Source organism: Equus caballus, chromosome 11 (genome assembly GCF_041296265.1).
Source record: "Equus caballus isolate H_3958 breed thoroughbred chromosome 11, TB-T2T, whole genome shotgun sequence".
NCBI lineage: Eukaryota > Metazoa > Chordata > Mammalia > Perissodactyla > Equidae > Equus > Equus caballus.
Genome location: NC_091694.1, coordinates 54,610,631 through 54,634,470, shown reverse-complemented (window position 1 = coordinate 54,634,470; position 23,840 = coordinate 54,610,631). Strand labels below are relative to the sequence as shown.

The window sequence follows — 23,840 nt, the reverse complement described above, 5'->3', positions numbered from 1 at the left end:
TTTGTAACTTCAGGAAACACACTTTGACTATGCACTCTTTAAAGGTGGGCTTTCTCTTCTAAAACTTCATTGTCTGCTATTCAGAAAGTACCTATTACTTCTTCCATTCTAAGATTTGAGGGGAAGTTCATGTTCACTCTATCTAGGCACTGGGACTTTACACAACTTAAGTGTATAATTCCTAAGCCTTTGTTTATTACATTCAAAAACTATAATGTTTAAAAAGTAGATTTTTTTTTAAATGAAGCTAAAAGTTCCTCCCTGGACCACTTGCAGTGTAACAGAAAGAAGAGTGAAATTTTCATCTTTGAAGTTCTGTGTCTGCCACTTATTGGCTGTGTGATCTTTGTCAAATTAGTACTCCAATCTCACTTTCCTCTCTGGAAAAAGGGGGATAATACCATCGAACCCCTGAGACTGCTGTGACAACAATACATGTGAAAACTAGAGAACATTCATATAGATGTCAATGCTTCTAGTTGTGTATCTCAACTCCCTTCAACTTTCCTAAGATATAAAACTGAATTTTACCCAGCTATTCATAAGAAATCATAAGGATACTGTTCAAATACTATTCTAAGCTTTCTATTTTGTTTCCAATAAATTTTCAATCATGGATATCACTTATTCTGCCTTTTTTTCCATAAGATCAGACTTTCACACTATCTAGCCTGTGGCTATATATTTAATGTTGTTTAAACAAATGATTAAATAAACATGAGAAATAAACTGGTGTACCCTAGCACTATGGAGGTGAATTCGGGTTAAGACGGAGCCACTAGGAGTCTAGAGTGACAGTAAACACTGCACTGCAAAAGCTGACTGTGCAATCTAGTTAGGAGAGAAAATCTAGTCCAATCCCTAAATAACTACTGTTCGGCATAAGATTTGAAGAGTAAAGTGGCCAGAGGATTTAGTGATTATGAAGAATAAACTCAGAGTCTGGAGGAAAAGGGGAGGAGGAGATGGCAAGATTCTTGTGCAACATGAAGAAAGTTCCAAATTCATGACCTTACGAACAGAATACCATTATGTGAAACTTAAGTCCAGGATACAGCTCCGTACCTGAACGCACGGCTGAACGCTGCTGTGATGTGAGACTGCTATGGGAAATGGCGAAGGAAGTCAACAAGTTCAATGTATCCGGTCATAAAAATAAATAATTACGTCATAAAGAGGACAAGGACAGGAGCAGAAAGAAACTATACGAGTGTAGCATTAATGGTGATTAATTAGTGATTCCATAAAGAAACGGGCTCTCCATGAAGCAGAATGCTTCTCGTTATTAGAGCTACCTGTTAAGAGCACGGAAAAATAAATAATAAACATTTCGGGATTGGGTGGAGAATTAATTGACTAACCTCTAAGGTGTTCTCCAAATGTAAGATTTCATATATCTCTACTCAGTGTTACATTCAGTCTTGTCTTACAACATACTATTTTTTAAGTGAATAGCTACAATAAAAACCCCAAGGCTACACTTTTTGTGATCCAATCCCAAAAAGACGAGAGGGATGGAGAGGTTTTTTTCTTACTAGTTAGCAACAACCCCACCAGCACCAGCTCATCCTAACATTTTCAAAATGAGAATAGTATTTTCTTAAGAGTATTTAAAATGCTTAAGAGTTCAGTTCAAGTCCTACTCACCTAACTAAACATCACAAGTGTTTGATGACTGTCCAAGACACATAAAGTATCTGATTCATTTACAGCTCCAGCTTTACTCTCTGGCCCTAACTCACTTCCTCGCTTTAGGTACTGGGATGACTGGAAATGAGTAAGTGAGCTGACAGCTGGAGGCAGAAGTGATAACCCACAGGAGGACACACAGAATAACCAAAGACCAAAAGAAGAAACATGATCATGAGACCAAGAAATCAGCGTTCTAGTTTCTACATAAAAGTCTGGATAACAGAATTAGCAAAAGAATTTCTATTACAGTTGTTAATTTCCATGTCCGATGGGTTTTATCAAGAACTGTGGGTGGGGATGAATAAATGCTTACGTTAAATGCAGACACATTTGATGACAGAAATGAATAAAAGTTTTTAAAAAGGGGGTGGGGAGACAGTGAGGGAGCTCAAGGCCAAAAAAGAGAGATCTAAACCTACAGCAAAGCGTTAATAGTTATAACTCAGCTGTGCTATCAGGTTCTGAAAGAAAACAAAATATTTATAAATGAAGGAAAGAAATAAAGGATTCACAAATGATAGCCATAAAAAAAAAAAAAAGACCAGGAGATTCACCCCTTAACCAAAGTAACAATAAGTGGTATAAATTAACGTGTAGATTATCATGGTTCTATACTAAAATACTGAGAAATTAAGTTATGACTAATGTATGGCATTTAATTGAAGATTAGAATCTAATCCTGCCTTCTTCTTATTTATTCCAATTAGATAGTCATTTGTCAGCTAAAACCCGAATAACTTATTCCTACCTCTCTGAAGAGTGCACCATAAAATTGAACAATGTATGGGCAATCACTACTCCGCATTACTACATCCAAATCCATGAGAAGTTGTTTTTGTTCTTTTTCATCCACTGTTGACCGAATTCTCTGGAAAAGAATGACAAAAGATGTCATAAAAACATAAAACAACTTCGGGAAACAGAAAAACCACTATACCACAACGAGACTGAAAATTTCCAAGCAAACTTCACAAATAGTAACCAGACATAAAAATTATCATCTTCCTAAAACTTTACAAGAACAAATTTTATCACAGAAAAACAAAACAGCACTTAGGAATTTTTTTTTTAACAAAATAGCACTTAGGAATTCTTTGAAGGACAGAGGGCTTTTTAACCACAAGCATTCACTGACGATGTTGGAAGTTATGCAACAAAGTTCTTGGGCAGTGAAAATTAACCCCCAGATGCAAATATAAAGAAAATCATAATGAGTTACACTTTAAACAGTTTTCATGTGAAAAACCATAGATAGCTTCACATATACTTCTCATCAGCATTTCAGAATTGTATGGAGCCTAGGCATTCAATGCAAGACCAGCCCTCTTTACTCCCTGGCTCCCTACACCACAGCATCCTCATCCGTTAGAGATGGCAAATCGTCCAGAACAGGTCAAAGTGAGAACTACTGTAGGGGCAGCACACAGGCAACAATCTAGGTCTCCCAAATCCTAGGCTGGAATTCTCCCCATTCGCCACACTTCCTACATGTTAAAAATAGAAAGTTCCACCTGACTCTCCAACTCATGAGTCAGAATGCAGCACAGCATAAACATGCTGAAGAAAATCTACAAATGAGGAAATAGAGGTCTCTTTGTCTTCCTAGGCTGATGAGGCCCTCCTCTGCACATGGCAGACCCGGGCTACATCCCTAACCCACCTGTACAGCAACTGTTGTGCACAATTCTAAGACGGCCATGAAAGATCAGTACTCCAGCCTCCCACCACCCGCCCAGGAACAGTACAGGACACGGACAGTTCAGAGGGTCAGTTCCCACTGTACTAGAGAGAGAGGAAAGAATCAAGTTCAGAAACTGTGAAACATTAATAATGAAGTTATAGTTTAACATCAAGGCATGCAAACAACTTCTGTCCTCATAAAAAAGTTCACAATGTCACACCACGTCATTGTGTACAATACACAGCACATACTTACAAGGCAAGTTAGTACCAACAAATACACAACGTGGCATTTTGTCTTCCAAAGACTTCAAAGTATCTGTCCTCAATGTTCTTGAAAGGGTTGAAGGCAGTCATTAAATTCTTGAGCCCATTTTACAGAAGAGAAGCCAGAGGCACAGAGAGATACAAAAGTGTATTCTATGTGACATGACAATAAGCAGCTGTATAAGGAATAGAAGCAGGTCCTCTCATTTTCATTTTTCCACACTAAATGAGGAATTTCATATATTCCAACTACAAACAAATTTAATTTTGCTACTTAAAAATTATAACCTGTGGGGCTGGCCTGGTGGCACAGCGGTTAAGTTTCCACATTCCACTTCTTGGCGGCCCGGGGTTCACCGGTTCGGATCCCGGGTGTGGACACGGCACCACTTGGCAAAAGCCATGCTGTGGTAGGCGTCCCACATATAAACTAGAGGAAGATGGGCATGGCTATTAGCTCAGGGCCAGGCTTCCTCAGCAAAAAAGAGGAGGACTGGCAGCGTTAGCTCAGGGCTAATCTTTCCCCCCCTAAAAAAAATTTATCACCTGCTAGCTACAGTACTTCATACCAAATAAAATTTACTGTCATCCATCTTGTATACACTGATTTAATCAAAACTTTTACAGTGAATGTCACTCCCCAGATGAACAAGCAAGAAAAAAGGAGAAGAACAAAAAATAAAAACAAAATAAGACTAGTACTTTTAAAATTAAGAAAATTTCCCTTCTGTCTCATTTCTATATTTTCATAGGTTGGGGACTAACAATCTTGCTTTCAAATCAATTATCAGAAGAATGTTCACTCAAAAAGGATATTTTTAAAAAGCCAAAATAGCCCAGAGATATAGTTTGTATTTGTTCAAAACACCTTGATAATTTTTATAAACATTTTAATTACATTTACTCCTGTTTTAAAAATATAACTTTAAAAACATAGCTGTAAAAATAATAATTTGGGAAGGTAATTAGTTTTAAAAAGACTTAGTCCTATATATCTTAATTTAAAAGACAAGAAGCTGGTATTTACAGACAAACAGGGAATAAAAAGTAAATGACCCTCTTGTTGGGAAAGATTTCTACCTACTAAAGAATTCTCATTAGGGGCTGGCCCCGTGGCCAAATGGTTAAGTTCGCGCACTCCGCTTCACGCAGCCCAGTGTTTCGTTGGTTCGAATCCTGGGCACGGACATGGCACTGCTCATCAAACCACGCTGAGGCAGCGTCCCACATGCCACAACTAGAAGGACCCACAACAAAGAATATACAACTATGTACTGGGGGGCTTTGGGGAGAAAAAGGAAAAAAATAAAATCTTTAAAAAAAAAAACAAAAGAATTCTCATTATTAAAAGGTTTAAAAACATTTTTTTTTCCTATTTTTTACTTGTATAGATATACTGGCAAGGGTAAATATACTAACATATACACTTACAAAACACTATTCTAAAAGGTGTCCTTTACTGGTAGTTTATTTTGTTTCCCTAAACTGGTTATATGGTTTTCTAAGTTTACATTTGTGCATATGCTTATATTTCAACTACTGGCTAGTATATTACAGGGAAGACCTCAAAACCTGCATACCTCAGAGATACTGCAGGTTCAGTTCCAGACCACTGCAATAAAGTGGTTATTGTGATAAAGCAAGTCACACGAATTTTTTGGTTTCCCAGTGAATATAAAAGTTATGTTTATACTATACTCTAGTCTATTAAGTATGCAATAACATTATGCCTAAACACACAATATACATATCTTAATTAAAAAATACTTATTGCTAAAAAAATGCTAACCATCATCTGAGCTTTCAGCAAGTTGTAATCTTTTTGCTGGCTGAGGGTCTTGTTTTAAAAAACGCAACAAAGTGAAGTGCAATAAAACACAGTGTGCCTGTAGTTATCATCAGTAACTGACTCTTGGGGACCAATTTCTTAAAAAAGCTACTGTAGCTACAGAAACGATACATGTTACTACATGAACGGGGGGCCTAACTGAAGTCCCAGCATCTGACCGAGAGCTAATACTCAATCCTGGACAGGATTATTATTAACCAGAACGTAGAAATAGTTCCTGGCACAGCTCTAACCTTTGAGATCATCATCATGGCAGGAAAATCTACTCATCTGTATAATATCCTTTAATGCCATTGCTAGTGCAAAATAGAGCATGGGGCTGCTAGATGGCCTAGTGATCTCGCATGCAATTGATTCTGGTGTCAACTGGCAACCCTTTTCAGGCTCTCTGGACATCCTGTCCAAGTGACCAGCACTGGGAAGAAGGGCAGAGCCACTATTGCATCTGAATTGTCTGGGATTGAGCGAGTATAGCTAACTCTTAATTATACTAAAGTTACAGGGTTCTATTTCAACAGCTATTACATGTGAGCACTTAAACTAATTCAAAAGGCCTAAAAGACTCAAAAAGGGGATTAACTACAAGCACACACCTACAATAGCAGTAGTTTCTAATTAATGATTTTAATTCAATAAATGATTCAAATTGGAGAATACTTAATGATAATCAGTGATTCAAATGAGTGAATACTTAGTAACAAAACGTCACTACCAGGAAAGTCTTTCTAATGGAACACCAAAACAATGTGTATGGAAAAGATTTCTACCATTTGAAATAAGACCAGGATTTTCTAATATTAAAGAAGCATAATCACCTAAAGTGAAATGCAGCAACGAGAACAAACTTCCCTGCCTTTTGTAAAATGGTCCTTAATCAAGGGCAGTGGAAAATGGAAATGCAAAGGTGAAGCCTTTTGTCTTTAGCTGAGGATAGTATTTAAGGTGAGGACTTGAGCCACTTTGGTGAGTTACTCAGTCTTTCCGGGCTTCTCTCACATATACAAGTGATTAAACTTTTTGTTGTTTTTCTCCTGTTAATCTGTCTCCTGTCAATTTAATTCTCAGACCAGCCAGAAGGACCTAGAAGGGTAGAGGAAAATGCCTTCCTCCCTTACAGTACTTACACAAACCCAAGCTATATGGCACTAATCTTAGGGGACTAGTGCCATATAGGTGGTCTGTCATTGACAGAAACATCATTATGCAGTGCATGACTGTTCTCGAAATTCTCTTGTAACTGGATGTTCAGAAATCAAATGTATTGATAAACACCTTGAATTACAGTAAATTTTCAATTATTTATATTATAAATTTAAAAGATAAGACTAATGTTTATTTGGGCTCAGCAAACCATTATTTTTTTCTCTTATCAAGAGTGGGGATAAAAAGCCCACACAAGACCATAAAATATTTAACAAAATCATCTCAAGGACCTTAAGTTAAAAAATGTTTTATTTTCACCCAAATACCAGAACTCATTAAAATCACTCTTGTTTCTTCATTATGGGCTATTGAGCTCTTTTACTTGCCACTATTTTATTAATCTAGCTTAAGTTATTACATGCTCTCGTGACAAATTAAACCATATCTTCTGAAAATCAATCCACATTGCTTTCCAATAACAAGTATTTTCAAACTATTACAAGTTTTACTTTCTTTGGAACATAATGTAGAGAAAACATTTAAAATCAAAACAAAAAGTATTATCCTACATATAAAAGCAGTTTTCCACAATGAGGAAATTTATATACTTGAAGCTAAAAAAATGTTTCAAAAATTTTTGTCCAAATCTATATTCAAGGTTGTTTTATACTCCTAATAAAGCTTTAAAAGCAGGCAAATGCCAATAAAAAACAGCATGTAGCTAAAGTCAGCAACATCAAAATGACTCCAACTGAAAGTCACTTAGAGACACAGGGGGGAAAAAAATAAATTTCCAGTTCTCTGGTTTTGGGACTATTAGCGTTATACATGGTTCCTATCCAATTTAAAAAAAAAAAAATTCCAAAGAGCTTCACTTTTTGAAAACAGCCAATCCAACTCATGCTATTGGCTGGAGCAGCCACAAGTTCAGTTACTAGGAATTCCGTATGGATTAAGCTACAGTGAAAGTAAGGCAAAAAGCTACATTCCATAAGGCAAGCTAAAAAATTTAAGTTAGAAATTGTCTTCTTGCCCTCTCCTACCTCATGCACAAAACACAGCAATGTCCGCTTTGAGAACAGTCCCAATCATATAGAAATACCAAGAAGTTGCTAAAGGTCTGCTTTCCTTTTTTCTGTGCAATGTGGCATCTAGAAGGCATTGGTAAATTTAAATGCTGACAGCTTATACCTGGCCTCATTGGAAATGCCTCAATTTTTAACAATTTGAATTAAAAGTATAAATACTCCTTTACCGATATTGAACAACTGTTCAAATATGCTGTAGTTCTAGATGCCCTCTAACTTCACCCTGAGATCTTCACACTGACATGATGCTCCCGCCTTATCTCCAAACCCTGCCAAGCGGACCTCCCACACAAATTACAATTTGTTAGTACTCATCAGGGATGAATGGCTAGGGAAAAAACGAACATTAGTAACTATGAAGAACTTCCAAGGAGATTAAGACACATTGTTATAATGGAAAGGGATTGAGGGAACTATTAAAAGCAAATTCACTGAAGGACTAGAGCTGGGAAGGGCAGAGAGAAAAAAGCAGAGGATGGAGAGATATAGGCAGTAGACACTCTCAAGGACACTGATTTCACCCCTCTTACTGAGGTATTATGACTGCATTAGTGTCATTTTTTCCTCTACCTTTCCTAAATTTATTTTCAGGGATCAGGAGCAACAGGGAGAAGGGGTAGAAGGAAAGGGTATGATGATGACCCAGTCACTATTATGGGGAAAGGCTAGGATAGCTCTACTGTGGCAGAGGAAAGGCTGACCACACAGCAGCTAAGGGACGAGCTATAGAGGAAGAAAAATCAGAAAGGCCCACAGGTAAGTCCTCAGAAGCAGGTCACCAAGGAGCATTCTGCCTAGGTGCTAAATAAATACCTACTGATTCTGGTAGTGGTCCCTGCCATTCACTCTGATTCAGTTAACCCTTCCGTCTCCACGTCAGAGTTCTCAAAGATACCTCAGTTGCTAGAGAGGTCAGGCATACACCAAAGCACCAGGGCCTGCCTGGAAATGAGCCCAGTCTGTCTGCTGATGTGAGAATCCCTGACTCTCAGCAAAAACCCAGAGTTTTTCTTCCCACCAACTGAAGCTGTAAGAAAAGGTTAGGCTGATGACAAGCTCTATCTCTTGAACAATGTGTGTGTAAGGAGGTGGCCTTCTGGGTTACCTGATCCCACTCCTGATTAGAGAAGGGAAAAACAGGTCATCATATGCTCACTCAAAGGACTCAAAGAGAGACTGATGACAAGTCATATGTGCTCTTGATTAAAAACAGTAGTTCCACAGTGTATATGACAGAACTTAGCTCCTAGGATCTGGAGCATTCCAGGCAAAAAAGATATGAGTCATCTGCAAACATATTAGCAATCAACAACTGAGGAGTCCAGGAACTAACTTGAGAAAGGCAGACTTGAAAATAGCCACATAGTCAAATAAACACACAAAATGTCTATCAATTCTAACCAATACTCCGTTTTTGCTTTTGTTTTGAAATGGAGAAAATATATGGGAGAATGAGATGCGAGGAACAGAAGAAATGGGAAAACTAATATGGAAGGGCATGACCACTAGTCCTGGCAGATAAGGTCTCTAAAATCTCACATGACAAATTCTTGTGAGGTCTTTGTAGGGCTCAGCTGAGGGTCCAAAAGGCAGTATAACAAGGTAATAAGAGTAAGGCCGGTGACCCATATCCCTGCTGCACATGTTCATCTTTAGCTGCTTTGAATAAGCTTGGAATAAGGTACAAGTATTCAAAAACGAAAGGGGGGCGAGTTACCCAATCAGAAATCAAGGCAGAGACACAACAAAACTCAGCAAGGTGATGGATACAGTAACTATAGAGAAAATCAGTGTATGACTTTAAAAATTATTCTAGGCATCGATTAAAACAATTTGACATAAGATAAAATGATGCAAGCTATTAGTATTTTGGCCATTAGCAGGGCAAAGGCAAGTAAATTTTCAATTTACCTCCAACCAAAATCACAGTACCAGAATACTTACTCTTTAGCAAAGCCGTGTTGGATCTGCTATCACCTGCAGGTATCTAAAACTCGTATCTCAGTGATTGGGGCTCATTCCTCTACATAAGCACCCATCATCATCTAAGGTTACCAAAAGTATCTGCAATCCGTCTCTCAAGTAATTGACAAATGTCTTGCCAAAATGGTATGATAGCTAGAACAACCACTCACAGGACAAGAATGAAATCAAAAGCCCTCTGTGTCGACCTTTTGTACCAAGTGGACACTGATAAATATCAGCCATGCGGAAATCCTAGAATCGTACAAGAGCGACCATACCACAGGGGATCCTAGGTAGAACTCCCCTACACAGAAAATAAAGAGTGACATAGTGAAGGCTCAAGAATATTTCATTTAAAATCAAAGGATGAAAAGAACAAGAATTATCTTAATTGATATAGATGTAATAATGATGTTTTGAAAATGTGTCCAGTTCCTGGGCTCTACAAACACCAATACTGCTATACCATAAATGCACCCTTGTTCATCAAGCATTCCTTGCTAAAAACCCACCCTAAGGTTAGTGTCTGTGGATAAAATATGAAGGGGAGACCGCTGCCAGTCAGCGGCTGACTTTAGATCAACCTAAATCAGTGACATAGGGGATAGGAGAGCAAGGATCACACGCAGATCCCCAAGTGTCCCCTTGGATTCTTCCAAACGTTCCGATCCTTACAAACAAATACGCTACTTTCCCAGAAGAAATGTCCAGAATTCAGCTCTAATACAAAGTTGGAAAAGCCCAGAACCACTGCAGCACATGAGTGTGCTCTCACCTTCCTCTGAGCTGCAGGAAATCTCAGCCATTCTTATTTTCCCAATTTCAAAACAAAGATTCTATATCCCACAGATGCAGCAAGATTCTTATCTCTGCTGCACAGGGTCATCCTTGATTGCCAGAGTCTTCTAAATAGATCACATACAAAAATGCCCATGATCGCTCACCATGCCATCACTAAGAAGGTCAAGGCAGATGGCAACATTAGCCAAAACAAACAGTAAAAAAACCAAAGTATTTGGAATGCTGATCACAGATGCAAAACTGGTCAAAGAGTAAGATATAATAAGTGTCTGTTAAATCAATTGTTTAAAATTATGAAAACATATGATTTTACTAAGGCAGGAAGAAGAGATACTAATTCTTAACTGCAAAATCATCCAAGTCTTTAGAATCAATTTAATGAACTCTCAATCACATCTTAGTCAAATTAATTAATACAAGTACCTCCCACTCTACTCACAGAGGATACTGAGGCCCAATTAATTCCCTTTACATATCTTCTGCTATGCATTATCAGAGAACCTGGGAGACTAGTTTCAAAAATATATGCTATACCACATCATGAGAAGAGCTGCCCTGAGGACAAAGTTAATGGGACAAGTTTGATATTCTTGATAAGAGTGGCATCATCTTCTTCTACTTTACAAATTACATTATCTACATATAAAGGGTACAATGTTAACCTTCGCACTGAAATTTTTAAGGGCTAAAGATCATAAATGACAGATCATTACTTTAGTACCCATGACAATAAAGTGAGATAAGAGTAGAAATCTGATGTATTGCCAATTTCAGAGGCACGGCCATAAGACAACCAACAATGACAGAAAATATGCAGGTGGTGTATCAAATATTGGTTCAGATGACCCTCATTTAGAGTGAGGTGACATAAGACAGGTTTTTCTCCAAATAACTACATGAACTGGGATACAGTCCTACATCGCAATTCAGTCAGGTCAACTGAGTGACAGCACAGGGTTTCAGAAACTAGGCATCCAGACGTTGAGAAACACAAATGGTTGATGAAAGTTCACCTAGAACAACCATTTCCAAATAGTCCCACTTGGACCCCAAAGCTTTCCTCAGAGCTCATGCCCCAAGGGATTCCAACAGGGGTAGACAGGGTTCCTTCCCATCTCCTATCCCTTATATGAACCAGAATAGTACTAATTTTGTCTACGTTATTTATTGGGGACTACATATAATTCTGTTAACAGAAAAAATCCAAGTCTGAAAACAACTACGAGTAACAGCAAAAGAAAAACATGTGTACTAGCAGCTTCAACCCCAACTACGCAAGGGACCTGAGTTCAAAACCAAGGCTGACTGGAGGGCAGCCCTGCCAAATCCTTGGGATCGGCTCACTCCTGGAAGCGCTCCACTTATACTTTTCATCTGCAACACCACAACACTTAAGCAACATTAGGAAGCATATAATGATATGGCTGAATCAATCGTAGATTTCTTAATTAAGCCACATGATCTAGGCAATCAAATAAGAGCATAAAACACTGGAATCCAGTCCCAATTCAAAACAAGATATCCATGACTTCTGCATCCCACAAGCGATCTGCATAATCAAATATTAGCACTGTGGCCTTTGGAAACAGCACAATTGCCTAACAAAGCACTCTATACCATCAAAGGAGCTTTTGCAATTTAAGGCCACTCACGTCAATTATCATGCTAGTGCTTTCAGAACAATGTGCAACACCAGTGTTTAAAGACTAAAATGAACCTTCTCCAATTATGTTCTCAGTCCCCACCAAAATTATTCAGTAATGGAACTTATGACAGAAATGGTAAGGTCCCTGCATGACCAGGAAAACCAGTCCAGTCATATTTTGCCAACCCCTGACTTTCCACACTTGTGGTACCATCTGCACCAAGGAGGCCTACCTACAAGCAGATGAAAGTCTCATCCTGTTCAGGGAAGGGTTGAGCTGTGGGCTGCTGATACCGTCAGATGGAGAGCTCTGGTCCTTCCCACCAGGCATCAGGGTCAACCTAGGTCTCAATCCCAGGTCAAGGCCACTGAAGTCAAGATCCAAATACCAAGGAGGCAACAATGCAGGTTACCAGCCCAGGATCAGAAAGACTTAAGTCAATGCAACAGGAGAGTTGGAAGAGTAGAGAAAACACTCTGAGGGTTGAAGGAATAGGACAAGTTAGGCAGATCACTAAGAAAGGGAAAACGCCCTAACATCACTAACTCAGCCTGGCCTAAGCACCTAACCTCAAACAGCCAATCTGTTTTTCTGATTACCCAGATAACTCCTCAAGTAGAAGACAGAAAGCTCATCAGAGTGATCAATAGAGACAACCGTAACATGACACCTTTCTATCCCCACCTACCTGCCCAATATTAGTTCCATTCTCCAACAAGATAACAGCTTTACTCCAGCATTAACCCTCCAAATAACAATTCCACTGCCTTCCTAAATCTTCAGCAACAGCAATTTTGTTTCCTTATATTCCCTCGCATTTCCATTCTTTTCTACTCTCCCGTTTTTTCTCTCATAGCCTACAAACAGGAACAGGGCACACATACCTTCAAGAAATGAATACGGACATGAGTCTGTTAGAAAACGACAGGGAAGCTGGCAGTCTAGGTATGCAGGATTTATGCTGCGGGCAGGGTCAGGTGGAGAACACTCTGCCAGGTCTGGAAGGCTCACAAACAATCATTCCTCCCTCTGTTAGTAATCTGTGCTTGCTTTGGCGCTCAACCCCAGCCCATGGGCCTGAACTGTGGCAATACAGCCACTCTTTCTAACTCTTTACTCCTGTGTCCCTGGATTTGCCTTGACACCTTGATTCTAATCATCTGTGAACCGAACTCTGCTGGGTGTTTCTCCCATATCTGAATTTCTCTAACCCTAGCTCGGAAACCTAGTCGTGACTGATTCTTCAAACATTTGGTCTGAATCCTGGGCTTTCCCCCAGTATAATTAACCCTGCCAGGGAGCTAACAAGACACTGACTTGACTTTACTCTTAGAGGACAGTGATTGTGGGTGTCTAATTTTTTCACTCACTGGTTATCCCACCATCATGCAAAATAGGACATTAAATAAGTGTTATTTGCAGAGGACGCCGATCAAAGCCTGAAGTACCCAGCCAGAGCCAACAGTTGTCCTTCTGAGCTTCAGAAGACCCTGTGGCAACAATGGCTTTGCCCTTGGCAGCCCTACGACTCATCCATTCAGGCAGTTAGACAAACTAATAGTATTACTCTCACTCACAGAAGAGCAAGATCTGTTTCCCCAGGCACGTGCAATTAAAACTAAAGAGTTAAAATTTTCCACATCTTTCGTCCTAACACAGAACTTACTGGCAGCTTGGGGAACTGTCTTCAGCCAAAGGTGAAGAAACTGTTCTAAGTATAACTCTTACATATGCTGTATGTTATCTTGCTGAATCTGATTTATTATATTACCACTGATTTTTCGATTAAGTCTTGGAGATAATTATTTCTGGTAACTAAGAAGTCATCTTTTCAAATATTTCTTATATGTGGCAAAATAATTTGGGGAAGGGCTCCCTCAAAGCTAAAAGTGAGGAATAATTTTAAAAAATGAGGCTAATTCCACAGTTCATTTTTGTACAATATTGCAAATAAATCTTAAGGATAATTTCTAGGATAAGCTCAATATCTAATAAAATAATTCTTTTATATTCCCAAAGTACACATTAAAATATTAGTATAGAGCTACTTCAAACGTGTTCCTCATTTCACCAACAGCAAAGAAAAACTCACAGGAGTGTGAACCACTGTCTCAAAGTTCCTTTAAATTTCTACAGTCCTTACCAGAGCTAAACACAGTTGCTCAAGTAATTGAGTTGTCTACATGTAAAACGTCAACTTAATTCCTTAATCATACATTACCTCTGTGTATGCACTTGTCAATCTAGTCTGTGTCTAAGCAATGAGGGAACGAACTCCCTCAGGTATGATGAAAGGCTACTTTTCAAAGAGACCAACAATAAACACATTTTAAGATTTTTTTTTTCTTTCTTCTTTTTTTTTTTGGTGAGGAAGATTGGCCCTGAGGTAACATCTGTTGTCAATCTTCCTCTTATTGCTTATGGAAGATTGTCACTGAGCTAACATTTGTGCCAATCCTCCTCTATTCTGTATGTGGGATGCCACCACAGCATGGCTTGCTGAGCAGTGTACACATGTACATCTGAGCCTGGGATCTGAACCCAGGAATCCCGGGCGTTGCTCGGCCCATGAACTTAACCGCTGGGTCAGCCCAATACATTTTAAAACTTGCAGTAGATGGCATATATTAATCATCGAATTGGCATCAAATTTTAATGTACCTTAATGCAAAAACACTCTTCCACTATTGTATAGTCATGGAATCCAACGGTACATCCCACCAACATGTTGATTGATATGTCATATTACTACTCTCCCCATGCTAAACTATCATGCTTGATCAAGAATTCCAGGTGACAGGGCCTGCCCAGTGGCGCAGCAGTTAAGTGCACACGTTCCACTTCAGCAGCCCAGGGTTCGCCAGTTTGGATCCCAGGTGCAGACATGGCACTGCTTGGCAAGCCATGCTGTAGTGGCATCCCACATATAAAGTAGAGGAAGATACGCACAGATGTTAGCTCAGGGCCAGTCTTCCTCAGCAAAAAGAGGAGGATTGGCAGCAGTTAGCTCTTCCTCCAAAAAAAAAGAATTCCAGGTGATAAACAAAGGCAAACAGTAGCATCTGGTGGGCATAGATGTGACAGATGCCAATAAGGAGGTCCTATGACCACCTTAGAAGTATTTCTTAGATTGGGATTTTTAATAGCACTCCGACAGGAGCTCTCAAAATAAGGTCAGATTACAAATGGAGGACAACAATTTCCTATTTTCACTCTTAAATTTCTTCAAAACTTGAATCATCATTACACAGTTCCAAATATTATCAAATTAAGAAAAACTTTTTTTATGTCAAAATGAAGTACTTTCTTTATTTACCTTTAAGACCTATTAACCATAGCTAAAGTCTATCCAGATTACTAAAACAGATTATGATGTTGATCAACATAATAAGTAAGGCACACATAGCACAGAATAAAAAAGCACAACATAGTTATTTAAAAGTACTTTCTCTAGTATCTGGGAGAACAGTCTAGAACTTTAGTTATATAGGATAGCTTTCCCTTAAGACCTAGCCAAGAAAAGCAGACGTCCTGTACAGATAGTACATACAGGCAATGCAACATGCATCCAAAAGAGTCTAAATAAAAGGACTTTCTTTCCACTTACACTGCAGCAGCACAAAATAAAACTAGAAAAATCATTTCATATTCCAAGAAACACAACATTTTACTTCAACAGATAATTCAGAGCAGAAGTCATAGGCTATATATCCTTAGAGGTCTGTGGGTTATAAGCAAAATTTTTTATATGTCTATCTTCCTAAGAAAAAAAAGTCTATGCTTCTCATCACAACGTAAAAGAAATATGACCAAAAACAACGTTAAGAACCCATAGAGAGAATCATAAAATCTTCCCCCACCTTTTCTCATTAGTTTTACATGACACAGCAAAGAGAAATGATCAACAAAAATAGGAGGCTAAAACAGAGTAACATTTTGCTCACGATAAACTTCAACACAAGTAGCATTTTATATTAATATGACACAAATCCACTCCAAAAAGTAAAGTAAGGAACTGAGGCTCCTCCTCTCATCAAGCCAATTTAATAAACTTTCAAAATAGGGGACTAACAGGAAGATGATTAGCTTAGACTGTCTGCAAACTCGTTCTCAATTCTTTCAAACTGGGACATATACTGTTCCCACGTGAATTTTACGTTTGATGAATGTATAGCCATATCTTGTTTTTCCTTTTTCTTTTTAAATTGCTCCCTCCTTGCCCCAATTGTTGATTTTCCTGAAATACCTTACACAGAGCAAATATCCATTAAACATCTGAACAAACAAATGAATGGATTACAATTACACAGGCCAACTAAGAGCTGATGAAAATCATCAGTCCATTACAGGCACCAACATACGCCTGCCCAGGACAGTCTACGGGCCAATCTCCAGTTCTGGCCATTCTTGATTTTTCTTTTTTAAATGAACATAATAAGTGGCATGACACTCACAATACAGACAGAATGTGACAGCATTATCACAAAGTATGCATTTCAATATAACTTTCAAACCAGGGAACAGGGCAGTACTGAGTGCAGATGAAATAAACAAACAGAAGCCGAGCCGGTCAGGACCGAGTAAGGTTGAGGTTAGTGGCAACAGCATGTGCGTGGTTTCCAGGAAACCTTCAGTAAGACTGCTGTTAGCCCTAGCCCCGCACCTTGCCCAACCCAGTGCGCTGCCTCTTCTTCCAGCTCCCCGCCTGGCTCAGTGCAGCACTGCCCTGCTCCCAGGGGGCAGCCGCCCAGCCTGAACTCACCTTGGCAGTGGAAGGGCCTGAAGTTTAAAACATGTTAACGTATCATGCCAAAAGTGCAGTGAACATGCACACTTCATACACTCATGTTTTCAGAGACAGAAAATGTGCCACCAATAAGACGACCTCTATACAAAACACACTCAAAGAATTCAAAGAAACAATTTTATAAACACCCAAATTTACAAAAAAAGTAAGAAGAGAACAACAGTAGTATTACTGCAGCAAGAAATTGCACCTAATGGATTAAAGTACCAAAAATAATTATGGGCATCACCTACTTTAACTGCCATTATTTGCCCACTTGGTTTGTGGACCATTTTGTTGACGGAACCATAAGCTCCTCGTCCAATTTCTCCAAGGTCTTTCAAGTCCTCTGCAGTGAAATCCCAGTGTTGTTCAGGGGAGATCTTCAGTTTTCCTGACGATTCAATGCTGTGTGTTCTCAGTCTCTCTCTGTTAAAATATTGGGAAGCAATTTTTCCACATTTTAAATAGGTATTGACTTTTTCCTTTTGGCTAGCACTGATTAATGCATGGGAAAATTTGTTTTCTCATTTATTGAAGAAACTAATTCTAAAATTTCCATTTTTGAAATTCCATTTCTAAATATAAAATCTTTTTCAAACTTTGCAAAACTGCATTATCAAATGCAGAATCCCAGGAGCTATAAACCTCATTTCCAAAAAGTTCTTAGCCTACCTTAACGACATTAATTATTCTAGGTTCTCAATCCTTGGTATAGCTGTTTACAAACTTTGCTGCACATAAGAATCTACTGGAGGGGGCCGGCCCGGTGGCGCAGCGGTTAAGTTTGCATGTTCCGCTTCTCGGCGGCCCGGGGTTCACCGGTTTGGATCCCAGGTGCGGACATGGCACCGCTTGGCAAGCCATGCTGTGGTAGGCATCCCATGTATAAAGTAGAGAAAGATGGGCATGGATGTTGGCTCAGGGCCAGTCTTCCTCAGCAAAAAGAGGAGGATTGGCAGTAGTTAGCTCAGGGCTAATCTTCCTCAAAAAAAACCCAGAATCTACTGGAGAGATTTTAAAACTCCCAATGCCCAGGTATCATCCCATCACACTTAAATTAGAATATCTGGGGACAGGAGTCAGAAAACAGTATTTCTAAAGATCCCCGGGTGATGCTACGAAAGTTAGAGAACTACTGCCTCAGTACACTGCCCTATTCATGTCAGTGCCATGCTAAGGTGGGGGAATAGCTAAATGAACAGCCAGCTGTCTCTAAGAGGAAAACTGTCACGTGCTATTCAAAATTGAACCTTTCAGCCCTTGTCCAATAGATGGAGCAATGGAGTGAAAAACAGATGATTCATGGACTAAAGAGCTCACTCGTTACAGCTTTCCATTATATATAAAAAATCACCTCCAAAGTTCCAACCTGGAAATCAGAGTATTAACTTCTAACCCTGCTTGTAAAAAAGTAAAAACAATGAAATGTGTAAAATCGATCTCATTTATCTCATTCTCTCTCTCTCACACACACACACCATTATGTAGGAATGAAATGTATCAAACCAAAGAGAGCAACACACATGAAAAAGATTCCACTGAATATCATCTACATTTTTTCAATTTCATATTAAATGATCAGAATCTCTTTTAAAGTCTAGTCTGGTGATATAAGCAAGAAAAGTTTTTGTGCTTGGTTATTTATTTTTCTTCTTCCAAAATTTAGGAATCATTTCTCAGATTAATAAAACTGTTCTTTGTATCTACTTTTAAGGTTCTCAAAATATTTATAATTTTAAAATAGCTCCCCCAGAATAACCATATTTACTAGTATTAATAATAACCAAATTCAAGGTTATAATTCAAAAATTAATACGCTTTGTCTAAATAACAACTTAGTGAGCCAGCATTCCAAATGCCAGGTTCTCAAATCATAATATTAATGTCACAATATCAGCTTTAATTCATACAAGTTCTTTTCAGTTTACAAAATGCTTTTACCAATATTATTTATACTCTAGCATCTAGAGTCACAAGAAACTCAGAAATCAGTGGCATAAGTGACCATTCAGGTATGCAGGTGAAGTGTGAACTGACTCTTCAAGATGGAAATCAGACCTAGGCAAGCAGATCAAGCCCAGTGACTAATTTTCTCAGTGGTTTTTTTTCATGAAGTAGATAGATTAAGCCAGGAAATATTCTAACATGAAGAAGTCCCATGTATAATGATCACTTTTCTACGACCATTGGCAAAGTAAACACCATCTCTATGGCTCAATTTAATCACTAGCGAAATATACAGCACCAGCCTACCATTGAGGGTTGCTGGAAAAAACAGTTAATTAAAATTATGTGTAAATTAGAAGCAACATTTTGAAAGTATTCACTAATTTAAAGGCTGTGGCAGACAGGCTCTAAGGCAGACCCCATGCTCTGCACCTTCCTGGTATTCACATCTTTGTGTAAGCTCCTCTCTGAGCATTGATGGGACCTGAGCCCTGGAGAACACAGCAAAGGATCTCTCTCTCACGATCACACTGTGCTATAATGACATCTGTTGCCAGCTTTCCTGAGAAATGAAATGAAGGATATTTCATTACTACAAAAAACTACAGAATAACAACAGTTAAAATACTACCTATTACTTTAAAGATGATGTACATTCTAGAATTATAGAGTATCTTGCTAATAGTTCAGCCTGCTATGTGGCCCCAGGATAAGGTCCTTTTTTTCTTTCTGGAAGTGAACAGACTGACAGACAGCTAAGAGATTATCTTCTCAGGCTAATGAAAATGTTCAAACATTGAATAAGGTGATAGATGCACAACTCTGAACATACTAAAAGCAAGTGAATTGTAGTTTAAATGAGTGAATTGTATGGTATGTGAATTATATCTCAATAAAGCTGCTAAAAGAAAAAGATGAAGAGGAGAATGTGATTACAACCCAGAGCTCCATTTTCTCGTTTAGACAGGAAAAGAATTATGAAAACCACAGAAAAACATGCTACAGTTAAGCCATCACCAAGAGTCTTCATGCACACTGGGCTGGCAATCTTTCCAGTGAAACTGAATCAATTTCACAGCTATTGTTTTAAGAGTTAGTCCAAGTGACAGCTTCCGAAGGAGGACTGCACAGACACAGCACTGCAGTGAGCAGACCTGGAAGCCTCACCTGAACCTTTATCATTAAACTCTAGCAGTCAATCACTGAGGCAAGTGTACCGAGTGGCCAAAACCTTAGTTGCAGTTTTTTATCTTGAGGCAAATATGTCGAACAAGACTTAAGTGTTACTTCTACTAGACAGTATCAGAAATTCTCAGCCATTTCATTACTTAATTTCTTACCTGAAAATCAGTTCAACTTGACACCACAAACCAGTAAGTCATCCCCAATGCCTTTGCCCTATCAGTAAATAGTTCAGCCTATGAACTTATGTTTACTCTTACATTCCGACTAAAGTGTATGATAAGTGTTCTACATGGGTAATTCTTAATCAAGACATCCCACTACTCTTTGTTGGGTCCATTTAAGAAACAAGCAAAGGACTGAGGTTCCAAATCTCAAACAGGAAAACAATCCCAGCCCCAGATCCAACCTTCTGCATAGAAAAGTCCAGCAGAAAAAGTCCATAGAAAAAATCAGTTAACATTCTCCTCTGGATTTAGAGGCCTTTAATACGAAACTAAGTTTTAGTAGTCTTTACTGCAATAGGACTTGTAATTAGGCAAATCTGAATTAAACAATGCATCTCTTGAATACAGTATTTCAAACATTATGCATTTTTGGATAGATATTAACAACACCAGGGAAGCTATTTAGATATAGACTGATGTTACCATTAAAATACTTTCTCCTAAAAATGGGCAGGGGACATGAACAGACATTTCTCCAAAGAAGATATAAGGATGGCCAATAGGCACATGAAAAGATGCTCATCATCACTAATCATCAGGGAAATGCAAATCAAAACTACACTAAGATATCACCTTACAGAAGTCAGAATGGCAAAAATATCCAAAACAAAAAGTGACAAATATTGGAGAGGTTGTGGAGAAAAAGGAACCCTCGTACACTGTTGGTGGGAATGCAAACTGGTACAGCCTCTATGGAAAACAGTATGGAGATTTCTCAAAAAGTTAAAAATAGAAATACCTTATGACCCAGCCATCCCACTACTGGGTATCTATCCTAAGAACCTGAAATCAGCAATTCCAAAAGTCCCATGCACCCCTATGTTCATCACAGCATTATTTACAATAGCCAAGACATGGAACCAACCTAAGTGCCCAGCAACTGATGATTGGATAAAGAAGATATATATACAATGGAATACTACTCAGCCATAAAAAAGGACAAAATTGTCCCATTCGCAACAACATGGACAGACCTTGAGGGTATTATGTTAACTGAAATAAGCCAGACAGAGAAAGACGAACTCTGTATGACTCCACTCATAGGTGGAAGTTAACATACAGACAAAGAGAACTGATCAGTGGTTACCCGGGGAAAGAGGAGGGTGGGGGGAGGGCACAAAGGGTGAACTGGTGTACCTACAACATGACTAACAATAATGTACAACTGAAATTTCACAAGGTTGTAAACTATCATAATCTTAATAAAAAAAAATACTTTCTCCTATATAAAGGTAAGTAGAAATTTAATGGCAATAATAAACTTTGGTGAAATCTACAGACACCAATACAAAGGATTAAAATTTGGGGGAAAAAAATCCCTTATTGATTGATTTCAATCAAATTTGAAATATCAATCCATGGACATACTGAATCTTACCACCAGATTTGCTAATGAATATAAACAGACTGGGTGTGTATCCCATGTGGTTTATATCTTCATGTTCCTTTTGAAAAGACTACATTCCCTGGCTTTTTAAAGGGACGCCATATGGATAACTAGAAAATATGCAGGATTTTAGGGCTTACCTCTCCCAATTGTTTAAGCGAACACTTATTCCCCCCATGCCTCATCTTTTCATGCAGAAGGATCTGTCTCTCAGCTCAGCCCTTACTGGATGATCAGTGAATATGGAAGATGAAAATGAACACACTCCGTTCAATTCTTCTCTTGAAGCCAGCCTGCCTATAGAGAGGGTACATACACTCTGGCTACCCCTCAGTCATGCCTTATAAGAGGCTGCCACTCATGGGGCAGATAAGTCTAATTATCCGAGGGCAGGAGGAGTTAGCAAAATATTCTGGCCTCAACTGTAGAGCTACATTTCCAATTTTATCAAGAATAAGATGCATCTTATAGTCTCCATCTGTCTGGCATCTCTCTCAATTGGTTCCAAACAAAAATGGAAAGGAGCCTGTTGCATTTTTTACTAGATTTTCATATAACCAAGACCCATAAATGTTCAAAAAATTTAACAAAGTATTGGATAGTAATAAAACTAAATGCAACCATGCAATTCCTAGGGGTCAGAGACTAAAACAATTTCAACGTGACCTAAGATCTTCCAGGCTCCAAGAACTGTGTAACGGACCCTATAACCTAAAATCAATTCCCTTTAGTTCCATTGTAGAAGTGCACAAAGTGCGTAAGATAAATATTGTTGATGAAACTGAGTTATACCTGTAGCTTCAAAGTGTTAGTTTATTCCACTTCTGGAAAAAGTTCACCAAGAATCTCAAGGGCAACAAGGGATCGTGTGCAGTCTGCTCATTGTAATTTCTGTCCTAAGATACAATTTCTGTCCTGAACTACATAGGAGGCCTAGGAAAAAGCAGAATACGAACAGTATAAAACACACTCATTGAGAAGATATGGGAAAAGTAAAAACCAGCAGCAATGCAAAGTTGCCCTTATTTGTTGATATTTACCTACAGTTATACTCTTAAAGGGAAAAAAGGTTCCCCGACTTCTCTTTGGAATATCACTTTATTGAGAATAGGGACTGTATTTTATCCTAAATAATTCCTACATATCCCTCATCTTTCCTTTCATAATTTTCTATGCATAATTTTATACAGATTATCCTTGGCTGCCTTCATTGAACATTCCATAGGGTTCCAACTCCCAGCCTCTGATTATCAACCTGGGAAACTCAGCCAAGAGCCCTTGTGTCATTTACCACCAGCTGCTACCAACATCCATTTCTCCTATTACTCTTAATAGGAACTTCTTTTATTCAGGGCAGCAATACACTCAGCTAAAAGGCTACACTTTCCAAATGCTACGGATTGAATTGTGTCCCACCCAAAATTCATGTCAAAGCCCTAACCCTCAATGTGACTATATTGGAGATAGAGCCTATAAGGAGGTAATTAAGGTTTAATTGATTAAGATGGAGCCCTAATAGCCTGATAGAATTAGTATAGTTATAAGAAGAGACATCAGAGAGCTGCTCACACAGGAGTCTCTCTCCTTGACCCTCACACGTGCACAAAGAAGATGTCATGTGAGCACAATTAGAGATAGGCGCCAACTACCAAGAGAAGAAACCTCAGAACGAAACGAACTTTGTCAGTACCTTGATCGACCTAGTCTCCAAACCTGTGAGAAATAACTTTCCGCTGTTTAAAACAGTTTGTGGTATTTTGTTATGGTGGCCTCAGCAGACTAAGATATCAAACTTCTTTCAGTTAGAGGCAGCAATATGAATGTAGTACTTAAAAGAAACTGACTCAGCTGGAAGGAAGGTCTTTTTTTTTTCCTTTTCTCCCTTTCTCCTTGTTGCCTGGAATGTTGGTGATGACTGGAGTTCCAGCCACCCTCAAAGGCCCTTGAGAACAGAAACCGTTATTGAGAATGAGGAAGCAGAAAATTAAAGCACTCTAGACTCTGATGCCTATGAAGCCACTACCCCAACCATAGGCTGCCCATCTCCAGACTGTAACAATAAACTATCTCGTTTAACCCATTATTTGTTCTTGTCATTGTTGTTTATATGCAAACAAACTTAGTTTTAGTTAACACAGTCCCTAACAACACTTTATTTCCCAGTGATTCTCATAGGA

The 23,840-nt window shown here is 38.6% G+C and overlaps 1 protein-coding gene and 1 non-coding gene across 4 annotated transcripts in view; both read right to left on the bottom strand.

Moving 5' to 3' along the window:
- Window positions 1-23,840, bottom strand: part of MAP2K4 (mitogen-activated protein kinase kinase 4) — a 136,285-nt gene that overhangs the window by 58,972 nt on the left and 53,473 nt on the right. For all 3 annotated transcript variants that reach the window (XM_023653528.2, XM_023653527.2, XM_023653529.2), the window contains 2 exons: window positions 17,172-17,346; window positions 2,441-2,560 (listed from right to left, as the gene is read on the bottom strand). In XM_023653528.2, coding sequence (XP_023509296.1) covers window positions 2,441-2,560; window positions 17,172-17,346 — 295 coding nt within the window. The remainder of the gene's footprint in view (window positions 1-2,440; window positions 2,561-17,171; window positions 17,347-23,840) is intronic.
- On the bottom strand, window positions 16,716-16,808 carry MIR744 (microRNA mir-744). Its single transcript, NR_128124.1, has one exon. It is a non-coding gene; the product is annotated as a microRNA mir-744 (primary transcript).